General features: G+C 43.0%; 1 protein-coding gene across 4 annotated transcripts in view; it reads right to left on the bottom strand.

Moving 5' to 3' along the window:
- RYR2 (ryanodine receptor 2) overlaps positions 1 to 23306 on the bottom strand; it is a 793619-nt gene extending 770313 nt beyond the window's left edge. For all 4 annotated transcript variants that reach the window (XM_030936088.1, XM_030936090.1, XM_030936089.1 and 1 more), the window contains exon 1: positions 22942 to 23306. In XM_030936088.1, the coding sequence (XP_030791948.1) occupies positions 22942 to 22989 (48 nt within the window). In that variant the 5' untranslated portion in view covers positions 22990 to 23306. The remainder of the gene's footprint in view (positions 1 to 22941) is intronic.
- Positions 23307 to 24699: the final 1393 nt, after the last annotated feature.

Genomic DNA, 24699 nt, shown 5'->3' with positions numbered 1-24699 from the left:
TTTGTACCAATGCTAACTTTCTGCTTTTAATATTATATATATTGTGTAAAATATAACCAGTGAGAAAACTGACTGGAGAGTATCAGCTTTCTGTGACTCTATCATTATTTCAACCTGAAAAGTTTGTTAAGAACGAGTTAAAATAAAACATACACTACGATGTTATGTGCCACCAAAAGTTAGTTTCTTATGGTGGACTTCAGTTCCAGGTTATGATGGAGAAGCTGGTACTGAACTAAACTGTCACTGAGTGTAACTATAAAAACTAGTTTAAATAGAAGATAATTTGAAGTTGCTGAAGAGCAACCAAATCACAGGATGTGATGGGCTTGCATGCAATTTTCCTAAGTAGAATGTAGAAATTTTGGCCGGGTGCGGTGGCTCAAGTCCATTAATCCCAGCACTTTGGGAGGCCGAGATAGGCGGATCACGAGGTCAGGAGATCGAGACCATCCTGGCTAACACGGTGAAACCCTGTCTCTACTACAAAATACAAAAAACTAGCCGGGCAAGGTGGCGGGTGCCTGTAGTCCCAGCTACTCGGGAGACTGAGGCAGGAGAATGGCGTGAACCCAGGAGGCGGAGCTTGCAGTGAGCTGAGATCCGGCCACTGCACTCCAGCCTGGGCGACAGAGCCAGACTCTGTCTCAAAAAAAAAAAAAAGAAAGAAAGAAATTTGGGCAATGTTATACTGAATTGAAATTTCACAATCAAGACAAGATCTAGTTAAAAAGAAAAAACTAAAAGACAGGATCTTGAAAAAAACAAAAACAAAAAAACAAACACCACAGGTATTCACATGAGATCTCAGAGGTATACCTACTAGGAAGGGCAATATGGAGACAAATAAGCCTCAATTAGATTACAATGATGTGCCCATATGCTACCTACCTACCAGAATAAAATTAATGTTTTGTGGAAGAAGATAACATCATCTAGCACCTCTACAGCTTTTCTTACATTATGTCCAATAAATCTAAAAATACCATTTTTGCCAGAAAATAATACCAATTGTCTGAAAACCAAAAGGAAGAAGAGGCAAGAGAAACAAACGTAAATGTGATACATGTATTATGCTTATTTATTACAATAATAAATATCTTTGAAAATAGATGAAAAGGAAGAATGTTACAACAGAATTTGAATCTGGAAAAAGAACCAAATATAAATCCAATTACTAAAAAATAAAATAGCTCAAAATTTAAGAATTCAATAGATGGACTTATCAGCTGACTGGACAAAGCAAAAAGAGATTTGTGAACTGGTAGAAAGGTCAGTGGGAAATACTCAGATTGAAGTACAAAGAGAAAAATAAAAGGAATGAAAATATAGAAAACAATGTAAAAGGGACACGAGAAAAAGGAGGAAAATATCTGTCACTGGAATCCCAAAAAGAAGGGAGAGACCGAATGAGGCAGAAGCAATGTTTGAAGAAATACTGGCCAAGAATTTTCCAAAATGAATAAAAAATACCAAGCCACAGATTCAAGACACTCCACAAACCTCACGCAAGATAAACAGAATGAAAATACCAACTTTAAAGGAAAACAGTGAGACTTACAGCTGACCTTCCAACGAGAAATAATGGAAGCCAGAATTGCTGGGGGTGGGGTCGGGGGTGGATCTCCAACAACTGCCAATTCCATATGCAAACAAGGAGAAACACAGATGTTTTTAAACAAGAACTGAGAGAATATTTTGTCAGTAAACCCATCATAAAAGAAATCCTAAGGTAGTTCTTCAGACAGTAGCAAAATGATCCCAGATAATGGGATCCCAGAGCATGGCAAGCAGGATGACGGAAAGGCACTAGACAGTGTAACATACAAGTAAATCTACATGAATTCTGACTGTTAAAGAACAATAATAATGTCTTAAGGAGTTGAAGAGTGTGTGAGTGTGAGTGTGTGTGTATGTGTGTAGAATTAAAATACATAGCCAGAACAGCACAAAAAGAGAGGATACATTTAAAGTATTATATAAAGAGACTCGCATTTCCAGAAAAATATAGAAGTATTCATTTAAGGTAGATACTAATAAATTAAAGATGTTATAAACTCTAGTGTAAACACTGAAGGAATAATAAAATAATGAATAACTCACAAGCTAATAGAAGCTTGTTAATAAATATCATAGTTCAGACTGCTATAACAAAGTCCCACAGTCCTGGTGGCTTATAAACAACAGGAATTTACTTCTCACCATTCTGGAGGCTGGGAAGTATGAGATTAAAGAGCCAGTATAGCCGGGTTCTGGTGAAGGCCCTCTTCTGGGTTGCAGACTGCCTGCTATTTTCTCATTGTGTCCTCACAAGGTAAGGCAAGAGAGCTCTCTCATCTCTCTTATAAGGGCATTAATTTCACTCACGAAGGCTTTACCCTCATGACCCAATCATCTACCATCTCCTAATACTATCACATTGGGGGTTAAGATTTCAACATAAAAATTTTGGGGGCAGGCACAAATAGTCCATTGCACTAACAGAAATAAAAGACAGTAAAATCATAATTCTAAACTCATATTTTTAAGCTGCATATACACAGGGTAAGACTCCCAATAGAAGGCAGAATTCAGCTGCAGAACAATGAAACAAAACAAAACAGCGTAGTAAACCACAGCAAACATCATAAAATCCTTGAGGAAATTCTCTTGGGTTTTGCCTGAAACTAAGGGAAAGGATCAAAGACCTGCTATCATGTCTTCTAGTCAGCACTTACTAAGATCCTGGGAAGTACAATGAGGCAATAACAAGAAATGAAAACTGAGAAGCAAAAAATAAAATGGTCAGTATGTACAGATGACATGACTGGGTACACAGAAAATCCAAAAGAATCTATAAACTATTAGAATTAATAAGTGAACTTGGCAAGGTTACTAGATACAAGGTCAAATGTAAAGTCAGTTATATTTTTACAATCTAAGAAACAATTTTTTAAAGATATCATTTGTATTGACATCAATAAATATCAAATACCTAGAAATAAACCTGACCCCCAAAATGTGCAAAGTCTTTCATAGAAAACTAAGTGCAACTACTGAGAGAAATTTTAAAATATCCAAATATATAAAAGAAAGATATACTATGTTCATAGATTGGGAGTCTTAATATTGAAAAGATGTTAATTTGTCTCAAACTGATCTACAGGTTTGATGCTATTTCATTAAAAATTCCAACAGCTTGTCTTGTGGAGATTTGTAAGTTAATCCTAAAATTTAAACTGAAATGAAAGGAGCCAAGAATGGCAAAGATAATTCTGAAGAATCAGAACAAAGTTCGAAGATGAACACCAACATATAACAAGACAAAAAACATCTGGAGTTAATTTAAAAGTTACAAATTTGGAAGAAGAAAAGACAAATAGACCAATGAAATAGAATAGAGAGTCAAGTAACAGATATCCATGCTTACAGTCATCTGATTTACTACCCAGGTACCACCGCCATGCAGTGATGAAAAGGTGGCCTTTTAAATAACTAGTGCTGGATCAGCTGGACATCCATAGGTTTAGGGACTGATCTCTACCTCAAACTATAAACAAAATACCAATTCTAAGATCACAGACCTAAATATCAGCCTTAAAATAGTAAAGGCTCTAGAAGATAATATGGGAGAACATCCTTTGGATAGTCAAAGAAGATACAAAAAAAACACAAACCACGAATTAAAAAAAAAAACCTGATAATCTGGACTTCATTAAAGTGAAAAACTGCTCTTCAACACTAACAACATAAGTAATAGAGGGGAAAAAGCAACAGTGGTAGAAAAGATATTTGCAACAGACATATCTAACAAAAGATTCCTATTCACAACATACAAAATACTCTCCAAAAGTTAATGTTTAAAAAGACAATTCTGGTCAGGCACCATGGCTCACACTTGTAATCCTACCACTTTGGAAGGATCACTTGAAGCCAGGAGATCGAGACCAGCCTAGGCAACATGATAAGACTCCGTCTCTACAAAAAGTTAAATTATCTGGCATGGTTGTACACTTGTAGTCTTATCTACTTGGGAGGCTGAGGCAGAAAGAACCCTTGCGCCCGGTAGTTCAAGGCTGCAGCAAGCTATGACTGCACCACTGCACTCCAGCCTGGGCAACAGAGTGAGAGAGATGGATGGATGGATGGATGGATGGATGGATGGATGGATGGATGGATGCATAGATAGATAGATAGATAGATAGATAGATAGATAGATAGATAGAATGATAGAACGAACAACTGTATTTTTAAAACAGGCTAAAGCCTGAATAGGTACTTCACAAAAGAATACAGTATATCCAAATGGACATTAAAGATACAAAACAGGTGTTCACCATCATGAGTTGTCAGTGAAATGCTAATTAAAATCACAGTGAAACACCTCTATACATCCACCATAATAATTCCTTTTTTTTTTTTTTTTGAAACTAACATTTACTAAGTACTGCTAGTGGAAGTGTTAACTGAGTCAACTACTTTGGAAAAGTGTTTAGAAGGCTGAACGTATGTGTAACCCAATCAGCAATTCTACTCATGGGTATATATCAAGCAGAAATGTATACATACCCTTATTTCAGGTGTTCACTTAAATATTTAAATCTTTTGTATTTGAGAATATTAGTACCAGCTTTGTTTTCGTTAGCAAAAACAGGAACAAACCATTGTCTACCAACAGAATGGATAAATGAATTGTAGCATACAGCACTAAGCCATCAAGAGCTACAACACCACGGATGCATCTCAGATATAAATGAAGCAAAAGAAACTAGACACAATTGCACTGTCATTCCATTTGCACAAAGTGCAAAAACAAGCAGAATTAATTTGTTTTTCTAGAAGTCCACAGAGTGGTAACCTTTGGAAAGGCAGGTAACTACTGGGAGGGGGTGCTAGAGAGGCTTGCAGGCACTGGTAACATTCTATGCGTTGATGTGAGTGGTAGTTACACAACTGCATTCACACTGCAAGTACTCATCAAGCTGTACGCTTAAGATTTATGTACTTTACTATCTGTATGTTATATATTACACTTCCATTTTTAAGTTTCCTTTAAAGTTACTTAAGAAAGATTTAACGGGAAAAAAACAGTCTATGAAAGGCAAATAAATTATGTTGGTAATAGTTTCTTGTGGGCAAGGACTATATATCCCATTATATCTGTGGAGTTAAGTAGAATGCCTTGCATATAACAGGAATTTGGAAAGGCTAAGAACATAATCATGATAATGGCAGTAATCATAAAATTTTATATATAATTTGTATTTCTATGGAAATACAAATTTATATAAGTATATGTTGGATGTCAATCCAAGTGCTAAATTCTCTAAGTTTTTAAGAACTTTCTTCAACCAGTGCTGGGCGAAGCATTCATCATCCTTCTCCTTGGTCTTGCCCAGCATGCTCAATGCTGCCAGCACTTTGCTGAACATGCAGAGGCTCCCACAGTTTGAAGGTCAAAGGTTCTACCTTGCCACATGCCAGAATAAATATATGAGAGCTTTCAGCTAGCATTTAATCTTCCTTGTTAATATCCCTTGAATAAAACAGAAATATGTAGGCTGGATGTAGAGAAATGTAGAACTGATTTGACACAGACTTTGAAGGAAATCTTACCTGGTTGGCCATCAGATTCTAGCCTCAGCACCTTCTGAGGAGTCTTATTAATAACTATGTGGAAACCATTTTAAAATACAAAAGAAGAAGGCTTTAAGTCTGTGGCACCCCACAGACACCTGACACACAGGAGGTAGTGAGTATACATATCTTTGCCGAATGAAAGAATATACATACATTGGAATCATGGTTCCACCCAATACATTCATAGTATTATCATGCAGTAAAAATCATCAACCATGGTCAATCCAATATTTATGGCATTCTTCATGAACTGGAACAACCACAAAGCCAATCATGTAGCTAAATAAAAGTGAATGCTTGAAAACTTATTAATGCAATCCCCAAATAAATACATGGCCTTAGTCTCCTATAACTTACAGTAGTTTTTCTTCCTTCCCTCTTATGAAAAACTGTTTTACTCTCAGTATTTCAGTTTATCGCACAGAAGAATCTTATCAAAAACACTTCGGCAATAATTTTTCCCTGCCCACATAAATAGGCGGGATTTTTCTAACCTTAAAAATAGACTCCATTTATCCACAATAACAGGGCCCTTCTTGGAAGCTGTACTAAGTTATGCAGCGTTCTCGACTCCTGATTGTATGAACAACAAGCAAAAGAGGGTGCCATTACTCATTTCCTCTCTTATGCAAAGATTTGCAAGTCCTTCTCCTTGATTTATTTACCTGATTCTGTTTGGGTCAGATTTTAGTCTGCTCCATTATTCATATTAGATGACAACGGCATCATCATTATTAACACTGAGACTTTAAAGTCCATTTCTGTATCCTAGTAAGTCATCTGAGTGATACATAGCCCCCTCTTAACAAAACTGTGGGCTTCTGTTTGCCCATTTAGAAGGAAATGCAGAAATGATCTCTGTTCCCTCCCTACTGTGTGACTGCATGAAACTGGTGTCATTTATGGAATTGCTGGTTCCATTCTCTACTGACGTTCAGGTCCTTGTTTTAGGCCTGTCCAGAGCAATGTTTTTGTTGTTTGTAACTTATTCCAGGTTTCTTGTTCTGCTAGACATGTGAAATTCTAAAAAAAACAATTTCTGCAGAAAATGTCCTAGGCAGGACCAAAACTAGAGAATGTTCAATGAGCAGCAGATATGGCAGTTTTTATCACTCCACAATAAAAACTGTGAGGAGCTATCTCCCACCTTCTAATTGGTGCCTGATTGCTACCAACCACCTCCTCTCCCCTTCTCCAGACCAGCATCTCTAAGCACCTTAACCAGGTAAGATAGTGAAGTCTCCGGGGAGGAAGGAAGAGGCCTGTAGATCATTTGGTTCAACCTCTACCTTCCTTCAATTCTCAAATCCTATTTTACAATATTTACACAAGAGTAGTTTCATTTTCTAAGAAGGGAGAAAACTAGGTATGTGTGGCTTGGGGAGTTTGAGGCTAGGCCCATTCTTAAATTTATTCTGGCATGTGGCAAGGTAGAACCTTTGACCTTCAAACTGTGGGAGCCTTTGCATGTTCAGCAAAGTGCTGGCAGCATTGAGCATGCTGGGCAAGACCAAGGAGAAGGATGATGAATGCTTCGCCCAGCACTGGTTGAAGAAAGTTCTTAAAAAGTTAGAGATTTTAGCACTTGGATTGACATCCGACATATACTTATATAAATACATACACTCTATATACATATGCATTTAGGTAAGGTAAAATGTACTGTATCCACATTGACAGGGCCAGAAGGTGACATACTTTTACGTTAATCAAGTATTTGATGCATGGTAAGCATGGCTAGTTTTGAGCAGATCCTACAAATACCATCATCTCAAAGGAAGATTCTTTTTTTTTTTTTTTTTTTTTTGAGACATGGGCTCACTCTCTCACCCAGGTGGGAGTGCAGTGGCGCAATCACAGCTCACTGCACCTCTTGGGTTCAGGTGATCCTTTTACCTCAGCCCCCCCAGTAGCTGGGTCTACAGGCACACACCACCACACCTGGGTAATTTTTGTATTTTTCGCAGAAGCGGGGTTTTGCCAGGTTGGCCAGGCTGGTCTCGAACTTCTGGGCTCAAGCAATCCGCCCCGCCTCAGCTCCCAAAGTGCTGGGATTACAGGCGTGAGCCACCACATCCAGCCTCAAAGGAAGAGTCCTTTTAAGAAAGTGTTATAGGTGCTCATTCCGAGCACTAAAGAGATGCAGATACTTGCTCCATTGTTAAGTGTAGACATTTGTTGATAGCTTTTACTTTTAAATCAACAGTGTCAAGTATGGAACAAATGTGGAATTTACACATGTAAATACTATATAGATTTACTGTTTAGATTTTTTTTGAAAGACAGTGCTTTGCAAGCGCCAAATTATATGTACCGCATAGTGCCAATTACACACAAATGTGGAGGAAAAAATCTCTCACAATATAAATTGCTAATTTTCTGAAAAATTACTGGATTTTTTAGCCAGATCCTATCATAGTAGGAGAGCTGAGGGCAGTCACTACCAGCAGAATCATTCTGTTTCCTAAGATATTTCAACATTTTCCCCTGACCTGAGCTTTCAGAAAATCCCTCCAATATATTCCAAGGCTGACCATTTGCTTAATATTATGCATAATTACCTATATAAGCCCTACAGTCTTTTTGAGTTAGCAGCTGTGAGGAAAAACAAAAACGCCAGCAATATCAGCTTCTCCCACTTGTCTTAATGAGACATGCTTGCTTCAAGCCTAGCTGGATTATTTCATCACCAAACCCCTGCAGCATGCAAACAAAACACGCCCAGTTTTAAACCAACAAAGCTTTATAGAGCTCTAATTTTAATTATCAAAAGGTCCCTAGCAGAAAATGAAATGATGCAAAGCTAAACCAAAGTCAAATGAAAATAGTATGTGTTCTCGAATTAAGGACAGCAGTAAGTAATTAGGTATCTGCAAAGAGAGGCATCAGCTTAAGTGTGTGCCCAACAATGGTGAGGTGTGTTGGTGGGGCTGGGGGGCATCTCTATCCCATCTTGTACTTAGGAACTTGCAGCCCTCCTCCTCTACAACCTTAGATTATGGTCTCTTTCATGAGAAAAGAAAAGCATCCCTAACTTTTACCCTTCCTTCCCTTTCAAGCTCCCACCTCCTCTTTCTTCCTCTTCAGCACACGGGGTGAAAAGATCATCTATATCGCCTGCCTCTGTTTACTGCTGCTCTGTCGCTTCTGGGTCTCTGGCAATCGGGAGTCTACTTTCAACCTCCTCCCAGAGAGTCCCATCATGATCACATCAAAAGTCTCCTCAGGGCCAGATGCAGTGGCTCACGCCTATAATCCCAGCACTTGGGGAAGCTGAGGCGGGTGGATCACGAGGTCAGGAGATCAAGACTATCCTGGGTAACACGGTGAAACTCCACCTCTACCAAAAATACAAAAAATTAACCGGGCATAGTGACACGCACCTGTAGTCCCAGCTACTCGGGAGGCTGAGGCAGGAGAATTGCTTGAACCCGGGAGGTGAAGGTTGCAGTGAGCCAAGATCACACCACTGCACTCCAGCCTGGGCAACACAGCAAGATTCCCTCTCAAAAAAAAAAAAAAGTTTCCTCCATCACCTTCCTCTGAGCCTCTGTTGCGGACTCCTCTACATGCTCCTCCCAGATCATCTGGTCCATTTCTCGATCACACCAGTGGCCTCCAGTCTGCCTCATCGGGTCCCTCCTCTCTCCAAAACACTAAATCCACACTTATAGCTTTGTGCCTTGAATCTGACTCCTACTGCTGCCATAACGATGTATCACAGACTGGGTGGCTTAAGTAACAGAAATGTGTTACCTCCCAGTTCTGAAGGCCCGGAGTCCGAGATGAAGGGGTCGGCAGGGCTGATTCCTTCCGAGGGCAGGAGGGGGAATCTGTTCCATGCCTCTCGCAGCCCTAGTGCTCCAGTCCCCACAGGTGTGCTCCCTGTGTGTCTTCACACCATCTTCCCTCTGTGTGGACCTGCATCCTAATCCCTTCTTGTTAGGAGGGCACTAGTCATATAGGACCAGGGCCCACCTTAATGGCCTCGCTTTTACTTGAAACCTTCTGTAAAGACCCTATTTCCCAGTAAGGTCACATTCTAAGGTCCTGGGGATTAGGAATGTCAACATACCTTTTTAGGGGGATATAATTCAGTCCATAACATATCTCAAAATAAATACATCCAAAATAAATCCCACTGCCTTCCCCTGAAACCTCCTCTTCCTCCTGATTTCCAAATGACCAACACCATCTGAGGCTCAGCTTTGTCTTTTTCCTCTCCTTATATCTAATCAGTTACCAACCCCATAAACCCTTCCTCCACTGTGTCCTAAAGCTCCCCACTCCTTTCTATTCCCACAGCTACCACCCAAATTTAGGCCCGAATTACCTTGCACCAGCTCTGTGGTGACTGTCTCCTAATAGGCTTCTCAGCTCCAGTCCCGCTCTGATCTCTCTATATCCCAATTTATCTTATAAATTGCTGCCCCATTAATCTTTCTAATGGACAGCTCTGACCCATTTTTCTCCCTTGAAGGAGAAAAAAGAATAACTTCCAGGGCCCCTTTTACCTTATGAATTAAGAACAAATCCCTGACCCTGGTCCCAGGGCTCCCCAGTCCCCCGCAGGACGACACAGCAGTACTCGCACATCATCTCTCTCCCAAACGTGTCACTGTGCTTCCCGCCTTTGCTTCAGGATCCCATCAAGGAAGGAGATGGCACTCTCAAGGGTTTAGCTGAAGACAAGTGAATGAGGGGTCATTTACCAAGGTACGGGCTGGGAGCGTGACAGGATCCGACAGAGGTGGGACTTCTAGGGACAAGCAACAGTGGGAAACTACCCGCAGCCCTCGATCTGAGCCAACAAGGAGAAGAAACAGTGTTCCCAGCACCATCTAGGGTAGGAGCCTCCTGAACATAGAACAGGGCAGAGAAGATGGGAAAGCGGCTCTGGAGATGGGGAGACAGAAGAAACAACATGTGGCCCCCACTCACCTTCCTCTTTCATCTGTCCTGTCTTCCTGCCCTCCCCACCCAAATTCAGCAAGATCCCACACATTTTTATTTTAGGAGGCATAGTAGTGATGTTGAAGGTAATCTTTTTTAAAGTAAAACTACCACTCAAACAAAGACAAAATGAACACATCCAAGATGTTCTTTAATTTCTTCATTAAAGCACCAGTGTGGTATCACAGCAGGTTCAAAGGAGACTCCAAAGGACATACAACGATATGAGCCCATCAGGAAGGCTGAGATGAATTTGCTTGATAAGAATAAACCTGCTCAGTATCTACAACTGCATTCTAGTAGACATGATTTGCATTTTCTATAATCAAGAATCAACAGTTCAGGAATCATTACTATCCGTTGTCCACAATTTAACAGAGTAGTAAGAGAGCTCCCAGACAAATGAAAAGCACAGATAACCTACATGGACAAATGGGATAGGACAGCCACAAATCATTCCTTCTAATCCAATTTATAGCCTTTTACCATGTTTCCTGACAGATGGAGGGAGGGGAGGGGGGAAAGGGGGAGGGAGAAGGCAGGGGAAGGGAGGGAGGAAGGGAGGGAGGGAGGGAGGGAGGAAGGGAGGGAGGGAGGGAGGGAAAGAGAAGGAAAGGAGGAAAGGAGGGAAGAAGGGAAGAAGGGAGGGAGGGAGGGAGGGGGGAAGGAAGGAGAGAGAAAGAAGGGCTTTGGCATCTGAAAACCCTGGGCTCTCCAGCAACATCACTTACTCATCAATTGCCCTTGAACAAGTCATTTCACCTCTCTGCAACTCAGTTTCCTGATCTGTATTAGTTCAATTAACCACTTTATAGACTAAATGGATTGTTCCAGGAATCAAATGAATTGCAGCTATCCTGTCTGAACAGAATACTGGGGGCCAATACACTTGTCCTTTCATGTTCCTTCACTTAAAGTCATGGGGTTAGACCCTGATCCCTGAAGTTCCTTTTCAGTCTGAGAATTCTATAACTGAAAATGCTGCCTCCTCCACCAAGCCCTAGATAATGGTACTCCTGGGACACAGACCCCTCCCTCCTCAACATCCTTTCCTCTGATGGTTTTCTGACTCTTATGTCCACTGTGTAGTAGACTGTTTGCTGTTTCCTTATTCCCCATCCCACCCATAGAGACAGAATAAGCTATTTAAAGGCAGGACAAGCTTGGATATGAGTCCCAGCACCCAGCAAGAAGCATGGCGTGTAGCAGGCAGTCCGAGAACATTTCAGAATGAAGAAGAAGAAGAGACCAAGCATTGGCACAGGAAGAGGTGAAATCACCATTCTCTCTTGTTCTTCCCGAGTTTCCACATCCTCTTTGGTGTGAGTAGGACTGACTCAAGTCGGGCTGACTTTGCAGGCTTCACTGTGTAATGCAATTCTTCATGACGGGAGCAGGACATTTAGACTTAATAACGATACCCCCATCTTCAGGAGATGATGGCCCCTTCCCTGTCACAAAGGGAATGGCAGTGAAGCTGAAGTCTTTATGCTTCTCTGACAGCCATCAATCAAAAACATTTCATCTCAGCTTTTCATTTGTCTGGGACTCAAGACGAAATGTTCTCCTGACATTTTGTTGAACCTACAAGCCAGGACGTGTAAGTTGATCATGACTCCCAACTGTGGGCATTGGCCTTGGAAACATGTCATGACAGACATGTCCAAGACCAAAGGGGACTAAAGGGATAGTCTAAAAAATAAGAAGAGAGGGGCCAGGCGCAGTGGCTCACACCTGTAATCCCAGCACTTTGGGAGGCCGAAGCAGGTGGATCACAAGGTCAAGAGATCGAGACCATCCTGGCTAACATGGTGAAACCCCATCTCTACTAAAAATACAAAAATTAGCCGGGTGTGGTGTTGGGCGCCTGTAGTCCCAGCTACTCAGGAGAATTAAACAGGAGAATCGCTTGAACCCAGGAGGCGGAGGTTGCAGTGAGCCGAGACTACACCACTGCACTCTAGCCTAGTGACAGAGTGAGACTCCATCTAAAAACAATAAATAAAAATTAAAAAATAAGAAGAGAGGAAAAGGGCATCAGGGATTGGATCCTGTGTATGCAGTGTGTGTGTGTGTGTGTGTGTGTGTGTGTGTGTGTGTGTGTGTTTCTGTTAACATTTTTCAAGTGCCTTAGTCATCCTTCAATATGTTGTTCTTCCCTAAAAGGAGGGGGAAAAAAAAAAAAAAAAAAGCCCTGTTCTTCCCTACAGGCTCATAACTGTGACATGCCCCTGAAGTACAGTTCTGGAAAATATTGTCTTTAAAAAAACAAGCACTTTGAAACACATTTTCATCCCTTAGCCCACTCCCCCAAATGTCAACTATTTCAAAAATAAAATGAATCAAAATTTCCCAAAACACTACAAAAGAGATTTTGGAGCACTTTTAGAGATCAAGGTGGCATTTCATTGAAAGTTTAATTTCTGCCTGACATGTTGTTCTATATTCTGGATTCTGCCTTTCATGTTATTTCCATATTTTATAACGAAATAGAATTTCTGCTTTTACCACCATTTACTTCACCATTGACCATTTACTCCGTGAGTTTTGGAGCCCAATATCATGATCACATCCATCATCTCTTCACCTTTTGGACCCTCTGAATTTTACACAGGACACAATCCCCAGAGGACCATAAGCTTACTGTTCCCAGGCTGATGCACATAAGGTTCCACTGTTTGAGCATCTCAACTCTATAGGAGCTACGGCTTCCACCTTCATGGTATCTCTTCGGTACCCGGTAGAATGCTACAGACAAAGAGATATCCCATTCGCGCACACTGCATTAAGATACCCTACTAAACTGCATACAATTACCCTATTCTGTATTTATTATGTAAAATACTATCTCATGGAATCAGTTCAACGCAATTCCACCAACATTAAACACAGGGCCTGTGATGTGGCAGACAGCCTGCAAGGCTCTGGTAGTGTAAGAAATTCACATTTGATATTATAAAGTACTTTCCTGAAGGTAGAAGCAGGGCACTAAGTTTCCCTCTCGTTTTAAAATATGTCCCTCTCCAGCAGAAAGGGCCCCTTATGGTAAGATTAAGTGAGAGTTCCAGAGCCAGCCGGCCCAGGTCTGAAACTCTAGCTCCGCTGCCTGTCTCTGCGAACACTGGGCTCACTTCATTCACTTCCTTGCAGCTACCTCTGAGGGATTTTCTAAGGATTTCATGAGAAAATACACAGGCAATGCTTAGAACAGACCTGCCAGACAATTACATATCAATGTGCCTACAAGAAATAAAGGTGCCAATAGCAGTACGTAGGCCATGGCATTAAAGAGCTCTGAGCTCCTGACCAGAAATGGTTACTCCTCAGGCTGACACTGTATTTAAGATCAGAGGAACTTCTCTCAGCCTGTGGGACTATTCAGATGTGCCTTAAGAATGCCGCACTCAACCTCAAAAAGACATGTGGACACCATTGTTCCTGAATGCTGAGATGGTACAGGTTTGTTGCTGGTCCTGCCACTATCAAACTAGCATCTCTCACAAGTAACTCACTCATGAGCCCCAAGAAGAGAAGAGAAGAGGAGAGAAGAAAGGAGGGGAGGGGAGGGAAAGGGGATGGGAGGCGGGAAAGAAAGGGAAAGGGAGGAAAGGGAAAAGGAGGGAAGGGCGAGGGGAGGGGAGGGATGGGAAAGGGAAAGGGAAAGACAAAGGGAAAGGAACCATAAAAATAAAAACCCCAAAGCACTGGAAGAAGTAACAGAGACCAACAGACAATTCACTGCTACCCATGAACTAATTTAACTGAATTCTACGCCACAGTCAAAATTGGTGAAAAGAAATACGGTATAATATCTTTCATTCATTTGCGCACGTGTGTGTGTGTGTGAGACCAAACTTTCCTCATGTAAAGTTTCTTTGATTATGAAATAAATATAAACTCCAGCAAAATCTGAAAGAATTTAAATCATAATCCCTTTTATTTTGAAAACCAGAAACCTGCTGTGGAAAAGAAGAAAATACAACTCCTAACGGCTATCAACTCATTGTGCTGTTCAGCTTCATTTTAACAATATCCCAACTGATTCAAGACTAAGGATATCATTTTTCCTGTAAGTTTTTTTTTCTTTTCTTGATCTTCTCAAAATGTATCATTTCAGTTTATATCTTTGGTTATGCATTAAATATGAGTGAAATTCATGGGTTCCCATGTACATGATGAATCAGATTCTAAACTCAGGAGGAAAGAGAAACAATGAAAATTTCATTAGAAGCGGAACAAATGTGCAAAAACTCTTTCAAAATATCAAAAATGTTAAAGGAAAAAAAGCGCTTGCCATAGTAGAAAAATAAATTGGCTACACTGAATTGTTCCTTCCTCCACAGTGATGAGACGTGTGGGCCTGTGCCTCTCACTCAGTGACCACATGAGGGTTTCCTCTGCACACTGAGAGCCATATGTCCCAGGGAGCAAATGTGTTCTCGTTCCCGCCTCAACCCTTCCCAGACTCAGGAGGGTCCTGCCAGCCTCTGAGTTCCTATACACTTTCTCCTGTTCCACTCGTTTTCTTCTGCATCTATCTTGGCTCCACAGCTAGATTTCAGGTTTTCTTCCAGTAAATTGGCAGATACTAATCATCAGTTGGTGGGTGGTCAGTACCTACACCCAGCCATCCAGAGGAGGTCTCCCCGGGTTCACGTGTCAGTGGCTCTGCTCTCTCTGTCCCCCACTCTGTAGGAGGAGCTCTGCTTGGGTAATGAGCATGAAAGCAATTATGTGTAGGTCCTCTGAACATTCCGTCACTAACAGGAAAAGCCTTGGACTTCCATTTCATTGCAGCAACACCACTATAGAACTTTTGCAAACAGAAGCCAGGAAATCCACCTTCCACTTGGGCTTTGAGGCTGACTGTAACATTTCGGGAAACCCCAGAAACATGGGCCACGTCTTCACCAGCCAGGCAGGAGGTAATTACAGAAGCTAGAGAAATACTTCACAGCTGGGACAATAGAGAGGATTTGCAAACAAGCTCACTAGAAGTTTAGTTACTAAATGGATCTGAACCCATTTAGTTCTACCAGTCCCTAAGAGTGCTACTGGCATGAAAGAATTCTTCTCCTAGCTCCTTCTAAATGCCTGTCTGCAACCTTCTCTTATTGTTAACATCTCCTCTTCCCTGAAAGAAAACCACCCATCATCAAGAATCCTGGCACAAAGCTTGTTGTCAGCTTTCAGGGCCTGTGATCTATCAGGATGAGGATTTCCAGGGACCTCAGGATCATTCAAAGCATTTCTTTCCAGTCCCTGGTAAGGTGTTTTATGCTCATCCTGCGGAATGGTTCGAGTCTGCTTGACGCTAAGACTATGAACATGACAATGGGAATGACCCCAGAGAGTCCCTCTGAGAATCAACCTCCCCATTTTACCTTTCTCAACAAATCACAACCATTTGTTGGTGGGGTCCTCATCCCAACATTCTTCCCATGGTTAATAAAGAGGAAAGTAAGGAGATGAAACTGATACACTGGATACTCTAATAGTGCCCCTGGAAGTCACCTCACCCCCTGACAGCTGCTCATTTGAAATATAGATTCTGATTCTAAACCAGTCTTTCTTTTGGGCAGCCCCAATCACTCAGACTCAATTAATCCTTAATTTATTCTCTTACTCTCCTTTGTTCACTTGCTTCAGTGACTGTAACTTCCCTAACTGCCTTCTCCAAGGGTCCCCTCCCACTGGACCTGGGAACCACTGCAGCCTCCCAAAGCAGCAATCATCACCTGGCCTCTCTCACCCTACACACCTCCTCTGTCCTCATCTCAGAATTTCACCTACCAACCCTCCTACTTTTCTGCTTCTAGAAGAGATCTTACCTCCATTCTCGCACCCCCGCTATCTTTGCCTACTTCCTTCATAGCAGGTTCCTTCTTTCTGCATTTGGACACATTCAAGTGATGTTCACATTAAACTGGTGGGCAGGAGGATCCTTTCTCTTGTCCCGATCTTCACTTGCCACAAGATTTCTCTCAAGTCTGTCCTTGTAGCCAACAGTGCACCAAGCATCATGGGAAACCGATGCCCAACACGGTCCCAACTCTCCCACAGAGCATTAGGGTCAGAGCATTCTCTGACCATTGCTTGAGTTTCCCATCAGTTCCATACATTTTATTAATTATTAGTGATAAATGGTCAGAGAGAGGTAAAATCGGAATTGGTTGGAGTGATCCAAGAAATCTCTATGTAGGATGAAAAGCGTAAGCAACGTATCTAGGGGCAGATCATAGAGGTCATCATGAGCCAAGTAGAGAAATTAGACAGGATGTGCAAGGATGTCAGCTGAGGCTTGGAGATGGACACAAGGGTTTCAGGAGGACTAAAATGGCAGGAGGATTCTAGGTGGGTTGCCAATTTGTTGTGGGAGGAAGGATGATGAAGGTTGAAATGAGTACTGAGATCAGCACAAGAAGCTAATGGAGTATGAAAGACATCGAAATCTGAGTTGGATTGCAAAGAGAAACACGATGGGCTATGATGACAAATTAGATGCAGAAGAGAAGAAAGAGAACTAGACAAATACATTGAGCCCCTCCCATGAGCCAGGCACTGTTGTTCTAAGTCCATAAAGCTAAGTACTGGGAGATTCAGGCCTCAGACTCAGGTCTTCTGAAGGTTAGGATCACACTGGAGCCAGAGCCACAAACGGCAGTGCCACTGATCAGCAGAGATACTAGGAAGGAACGTCGCTTAGGGAACCGAACAGGCAATGATCTCAAGCTGGTGTGTCTGGGGTCCAAGAAGCAGGAGGAAAGTCTAAACAGAGGTTTGAAATGAAGGCCCAGGGCTGTCGAACCTGTGGTGGGTTTCTCCTACAAAAAAAGAGTCACTTTGGGAACATTCCTTTCATCTCTCTGGCTCTCAGAGCTGGATGAAGTCATTGTTAAGTCTTTTCAAACTCTGTTATTCAAGAGATCCCAGATTTTGTGACATAGATAAGCTCATGAAGGCAGAAGAGAAAGAACAGAAAATAGGACAGAATCTTTTGGGATAACCACACACTTGGAGTAAAAGGAATGAAATGCACCTGGAAAAAGCATGATCAGAAATGTAAAAAATTACCCAGAAGGTACCATGTCCCCAAAGTCAAAAGAGTAGCTTCAAAAAGTAAAGTCAGGGTAGTAGAGTTTGAGAAGGAATCTAAGGCAATAGGGACAGAGGGACATTTAGACTTGGCAAGGAGGGAGTTACTGGCAACATCCAGGAAAGCAGATTTAAGAAGGAAGAGAAGGTAGATAATTACATGGAGAGGGGTACAAGCAGTGGGAGAAGACCATTTTTGGAGGAGGGGAGCAACCAAATAAGGTATCGGGGTCAAAGACAGACATTTTAAGATGGGAGAAATTAACAGGTGTCAAGATGAACCAGAAGGAGTAAGTGGATAGGGAGGCAAAAAAAGAAAAAAGAAAAAAGGATGGAAAGGATGGATTCCCATCTTGGCTTCCAGGACCAAGATTTAGGCCATGTGAGGGTCTGTAACACTAGAAAAGAGAAATGAAACCTCCTTTTCACTAGCTGGAAGGACAAGAGGACAGATTTGGAGAGGGAACTCTATGAAGGTCAAGTTAAGGATAAAATGGAAAAGTGGGTTTAAAACTACTCTATAAAGAATGATGTGCTGGTAAACCTCCTTTCTGGAAATTCCTCATAGATTTTCATATACTCCGCATTACTAAATGCCACTAACTTGGAGTGTGACACTGGGCCAAGTCACTTGGCTCTCTGAGCTTTTGTTTCCTTATCTGCAACATCAGAGAGGCATGGGGTGGACAGGGTAATGTTTTCTAAAGGCCTCTTCCTACCCTAATGTTTTGGAGTTTATTTATGCATTTTTCCCTTCTGATTGTTCCACGCCATCCTCTGTATCTTTTCTTTGCATTTACAGCTGCAAACCACTTCTCTACTTATTTTGAATACTTCTTTAACACACTATGCATACAGACGGTGTCCAACAAATGTTTTCTGAATTAATGTAATTCCCACAATGTCAGAGTTTCAGGACATATGTGTGCTTCATCACCTCTCCCTCTCTCCCGAAAGCTATCTAAAGAAGCACAGTCACCCAGTGCTGCTGGAGTCCTTTCTTGGATAATTCAGCCGTGATAAAAACACTTATCTGAAGCCAAAGCACAAATACAATTGAATGTCAAATAAATTAGTGCCCTAAGTGTTTTAGATCTTGCCCTTCCTGCCAATGTGTACATGCTAATTTCTAAGTTAAAATAAAATAAGTCTGATGATGTAAGCCTGTGTGGGCTTTGCATCAGTTCCTTGGGAAAAGACCATAGTGCATATCTATCTAAAGCTTCTTGTAGCTTCATTATGAAGGGAGCAAAAAGTGCAGATTTCCACTGCTCACTCCATCTTTTCATTTGTACTCTGTGACATTCCTACAGCTGAGAAAACTGACTTGGTATCCTTTTGCTGTAAACCTAAAACATACTTGAACAGCAGATACAGAAGCCTTTCTCTCCTGGAAAGAACACTATTAGCCTAAGATTTGAATTTTAGTCGTCGTTGTGCACTGCTCAGTACTGACTTCATACCATTAACCTTCCTGGACCTCTACAAACTAGGGCTAAATATTCCCATCAAACTTCCTATGCAATGTTGTACACCGGCACCTATACTGCATAATTATCACTATTCATCGATAAGTATATTTAAAGATGATTCTTGTCATTATGGAACAAGATGTATGAACACTGAGAAGAAATCTAATGAAATACTTCATTCTGCAAAGGAAGACAAGAGGAAGACCATAAGTATTCCTATCAGGATCATTTTTACAGCCAGGACTAAACTTTAAGTCTCAATCTACGGGCAAATACAAAACTACATGACACAGTACACCCCAAGGGTAACTCAACTGTGCTTACACAAATGAAAGAAAGACAAAGTACTCAAAAAAAAAAAAAAAAAAAAAAAAAAAAAAAAAACCTTGACCAAGGTCATTTTATACCATGGTTTTCCTAAAGTCAGAGGAATATCTTCTATAACATTCTGTATGATTGCTTGAAAAACAAAGAGGACCATAACTAAAAAGATGCATGTTTTTAAATACCAAATGACAGTTTGTTGTTACATTGGTAAGTTAATAAAATCATTAAAATAAAATAAAACACACATTCCAAATCATGGATATGTTTGGATATGACAGGGAACGAATCCATTACGAGCTGACAGCTCATTTTATGATAGGATTTTTCTCTCATAAAATAAGTGTACCATTATATCCAGAGTTTACACAAACATATTTTCAATCTCTCTCAAAGATAAACAGACCCAAGTGGGCAGGTTTCCAGCAGATGGGGGAGCCACCGAATCAAAGATGATCATTCATCCACATAACTATTTGGAATGTGAGCCAACAAGCCGCAGCAAATGGAACAGAGATGCCAGAGAGACGGGTACAAGTGAACCAGTGACAAAACCCCTTTGCAAATGAGGAATAATTTACAGCAGCATACATAACTCACAGACACAGCCCATTAAAGATTTCACCTCTACTTCCCTTAACAGTGATCTCAGACTCTTCTAAAAAAAAAAAAAGAAAAGAAAAGAAAAAAAGCTTTCTGTGGACAGTAGTCAAAAAGATGCCTCTATGTGCTGGGGTGCTGAATACAAATCCAACAGACAGTGATCTGCTCAAGATAATTCAGACGTTCTAATCAGAACATATGAAATGTCCAGTCAAATTCACAATTACAGTGTCTTAATGACTGTTTTTCTTTTGCTATGCAAAACAGCTTCATCCATCACTATCAAGAAGTCTTCCATCTACAACTGTTTTACCAAGATGTACAGATTCCCAATACTCCTTGGACTATTTGCTTTAAAAAAAAAAAAAAAAGAAGAAGAAGAAGAAGTAATAACTCATATTGACAAGCTTGCACATGACAGAGAAATAAATGCCCTCAGAAAAAAAAAAAGAAATGACTTTAATGTAGGAGCCATACTACAGTCTCCCCATTATTAACCCCATCAACATCTCTGAACCACCAACATTCTCAGATTAAGAGAAAAAAAAGGGAGGGCGGGGAAGGGAAGGATGTAGTGTATAGATGGAGAAGCTGGTAAAGGACTTGAGAATTTCCATATGAAAATTGGAATATTGTGAGGAAAGACATGTTTTCCTTTTAGATGTTAATGCAATACCTAAAAAAAAAAATCCCCCCTGCTCCACTGTGCCACCTCCTTCAAGGTCATTTATCATCAGCACAACCACCTATGGATGTTTTATTAAAAAGAAAAATCGCAGCCTGGGACTGCCAGATCCCTACCCAGGACCCACTTATCAAAGGTGTTGCTCTAGCTGACAGGCAGCTGCTGAGTGGCACAGAGTTAACATTACTTTATATGTGCAGTACCCCATCAGCCAGCACGTTCCCTCGGTGCCCATTAAGCATTCTGATAACACCACCTCCATGAGCTCGGCTTAACCGTTAAGCCTGCAGGAAGCCCTTGAGTGCCTCAAGCCTACCAAAATTTCGCAGCTAATTTTAACCCCATACAGTTTGATACAAATTGATTGAAAAATTATGCAGCAACTATATTTGTCCACCTGAATAAAGAGTCCTTAGTTTTGAGAAAAATCTAATGGGGTTTAAATTACTAAAAAAAAGAAAAAAAGAAAAAAACAAAAACAAACAAAAAAAAAACCTTATAGACTATTTTCTATGAAAAAGACAACTGTATTACCAGCAGGCTTAATATACACCATGACCAAGGTATTAGTGCAGAGCCTCTTCCAAGCCCGGTCTTGGGCCAACAGTACTTCAAAAAGCATATGCAATGGTGCATAACATGCAGCTATTCGGTTGGATTACTATTAGGTTGCCATCTGATGCGAATCCTGGATTTTTATCCTTCCCAAAGCTTTCTCCCAGTCCGTTTAATGCACAAATGACTGCCTTCCCCTGACTCCAGAAAAAAAGAGGAGGAAGAAGAGCAAAAGAGAAAAGACAGTCGTTTACAACGTTCCTGTGCAAATTCGCTGTTTTCATATGTTTAGTACCCAAATACATCAAGACTGTTTTCACACCTGCAAGTTAATTTTCCAAAATTCCACCATCTCTACGATTTTCTGTGATTATAGGTAACTGTAACTGGAAATTGTGTGTGTGTGTGTGTGTGTGTGTGTTTTGTTTTGCTTTTTGTACTGCTGAGGAAAGAAGTACCATCAGAAGCTGCAGTTCTAGGTTGGGGAAGTCTGGGGAATCCTGCAAGGGAACATCCTTCAGGAAGGAGGACAGAAGTGGAAAAGCAACGACTGAAAGGATGCTAACTAGGTTATTCTTAGGAGGAAGTTAGGGCATTTTCTTTTCTGGAGAGGCTCTCCAGTCCCAGCTTGGAGGCGAGCAATGCCTCAGCCTGGGAAGTATCTGCAGTGTTCGAACAAATCAGAGAAAGGAAGGAGCAGTGCCAAGAGGTACTTAAGAAGAAAGAACGGTATTAGTGTGGAGCCAACCTTTCCCTGCCTGCCACCCAGTGTGGGGCAGCTACCCTGCCCTTACACTTACACACAAACACACACACACACAGTTTGCTGCACTTGGCATGCAATAAGCCAGCATTTAGAGAACGACACGTTCACGATGTTCCCCCCACCACCACCCGCGCGCGCGCGCGCACACACACACACTCGCTCCCCATGCCTTCCGCGCTTTGCAAGCGGTCACAGCACCACCATGGATGGCACCAGCCCCGGGAACCGCGGGGACCACGGAGGCGACTCCTCCTCCGCTTTCGCAGCACCTTCACTTGGGGGAAACCTCCGGGCAGCGTCCTGCACCATCACCCCCGCCCCCGGCCAGCTGCGCTGCACGCTACACGGAGTAAGCGAACCGACGTCTTCGCTCCGTGACAACGCGCGGGTCCAGCCCGAAAGCCCAAGAAACCCCCCGGCGGCGGCACTCCCAGAAACGACCCGAGTCCCCGCTGCTCCCCGCGCCCCCAAGGGCCACCCTGCTCTGCACCCTGCCCCCGGCCGCCCGGGAGGTCCCAGCCCTGCCACCGGGCAGGCCGGACTGGCCGTCCCCTCCTCCCCCGGTTCCCACAGCTCCGAGGCTCCTGTCCCCGTTGCCCCGGGTCCGAGCCCGGGCGCCTCCCGCCGGCTCGCCGCGCTCCATCCTCTAGCTTTCCACACGCGCGCACAGACACGCGCCCTTGCCTTCCCTCGCCCCGACACGCACACCTGCACACACTTTGGTGATGCCCGCTCCTCCCGCATCCCCAGGGGGCACCCCTCGCCCCGCCCGCGAGTCCCCGCTGCCCGCTGTCACTCTGCCCGGACCCCGCTAGTGGATGCCCTGGCGCCCCCTTCCCCTGGGAGCACACGCGACGCACGGCGCTTACAGTTCGCAGGAACTGGATCTCGTCTTCGCCCTCGCCCCCATCGGCCATGGTTCCGCGCCTCCTGGCCGGGGCCGGCTCCCGAGCCCCACGGAGCCCGGCGGCGGCGGCGGCCCCTGGCGCTGCCCGCTGCTTCTGCTGTCGGGAGCCGGGGGCGGGAGGGGGCCGCGCTGCCGAGTGCCGAGCGCCCGGCTGTCCCCGCCTGCAGAGCGGAGGAGGAGGCGCAGACGCTCGGGCGGGGGTGGTCAAGGCGCGGGGCCTCCCCGCGCCGCACTGTGCGGGAGGAGGGCGGCCCGGGCCCGGAGGACGCGGTGAAGCAGCCCCGCAGCCCAGCCGCGCTCGCTGCCTGCAGCCGGCGGTCCGCTCGGTCCCGGCTCCTCCGAGCGAGTGCGCCGAGCCAGCTGAGCCGGGGTTAGTGCTGCGGTGGGGGTGGGGTGTGGGGGCGGGCGGGGAGGAGCTCGCCGGCTCCCCGCTGCTGCAGGTAATCCGCAGCCCGCTCCTCCGGGCCGCCAAACCCGAGGCCCAGCGCCACTTACTGGCTGCGCTGGGTATCGGGGCCGGAGCGCATCCGGCGAGCGCACAGCCTCCTTCTTGAGCCCCGCTGGGGTCCCTGGGCTCATTCCCCTGCCCCTTCCGAGGTTAAAAGCTCCGTGGGCACTATGCCCCTTCCTCCTGGACTGGGCTAGAGCACTAACTTCCACAGCACTTCGGATCGCATGGAATGATATCTTTCACCTGGGCGCACAGGGTGGCTAATCTCCTAGTAGAGATTACCCAACACCTGGTATTTTAAACGTGGATTACCTCTATTCATGATCAACATGGGAATTCTTCAATATCTAGTTTTAGTGTACCATGCTTTTCGCAGATAATCGATGCAAAGTGCACGGTTTTGGTGCACAGAACGTTAACATTCAACAAATACATAGTGAGCGCCTATGCCAGACAATGTGGTACAAGACAGACCCAGGAGTTTATGGTCTATATTCGAAGTGCAAGCCTTAATTCAACAAAGAATTGCGGTAAAGTATGGGATAATATCTATAAGTCTGAACCACTGGATTCGAAAGTCAGACTATGCTACCCATTATCCTTGCTGAGAGACGAAATTCAGGCATTCCACCGCAGGTAGCAATATCCTGCCCTGGCAATCCTCCGTGCAATAGTCTACCAAATGCCTACTTAACTACTTAAACGGCTATGACTAAGAAAATACAGAGTCTGAGACGATTTGGACAAGAAAGCATTTGTCTCTCGTTCCTAGTCCACAGCGCTTTCATTTATCATACTTAAGTATGTGCAAAGTAAAGTTTTCAAATGTCAGTACTACAGAGATGCAGACATTGTAAAACAAGGATTTTTGCGTCCGTTTACCTACGTCTCACATTCTGTGGCGTCGATCTCATTATTAAAATCGACCAGTGAGTTCTATGCAATTTGCATTTTATTTTTAGCATTGGGTTAGGTTTTGTAAATTTCCAGTAGAATGACAATATGTGTATAAATACTGTCTCTCCGTGGTGGAACTAGTAATGTTTTGCCCTATCTCATGGAAGTATACTAGTCACCTTACCTAAAAACTTGACCTATCCTTGTAGCCATGAAGACTAACCAACTCCTAAACCATTATTATTTATGTGAATGTTTACTCTTACGAGTCTCTAAACGAACAACCAGTGAGCTCCCAAAAAGTCGGGTAAAAGTCCTCCATGAGCAATGACTGTATTCTGAAATTGGCGCATGATTTAATGTTAAACGATT

The sequence above is a fragment of the Rhinopithecus roxellana genome, chromosome 8 (assembly GCF_007565055.1).
Source record: "Rhinopithecus roxellana isolate Shanxi Qingling chromosome 8, ASM756505v1, whole genome shotgun sequence".
In the NCBI taxonomy this organism is placed as follows: Eukaryota; Metazoa; Chordata; class Mammalia; order Primates; family Cercopithecidae; genus Rhinopithecus; species Rhinopithecus roxellana.
This window is presented reverse-complemented; position numbering and strand designations above follow the sequence as displayed.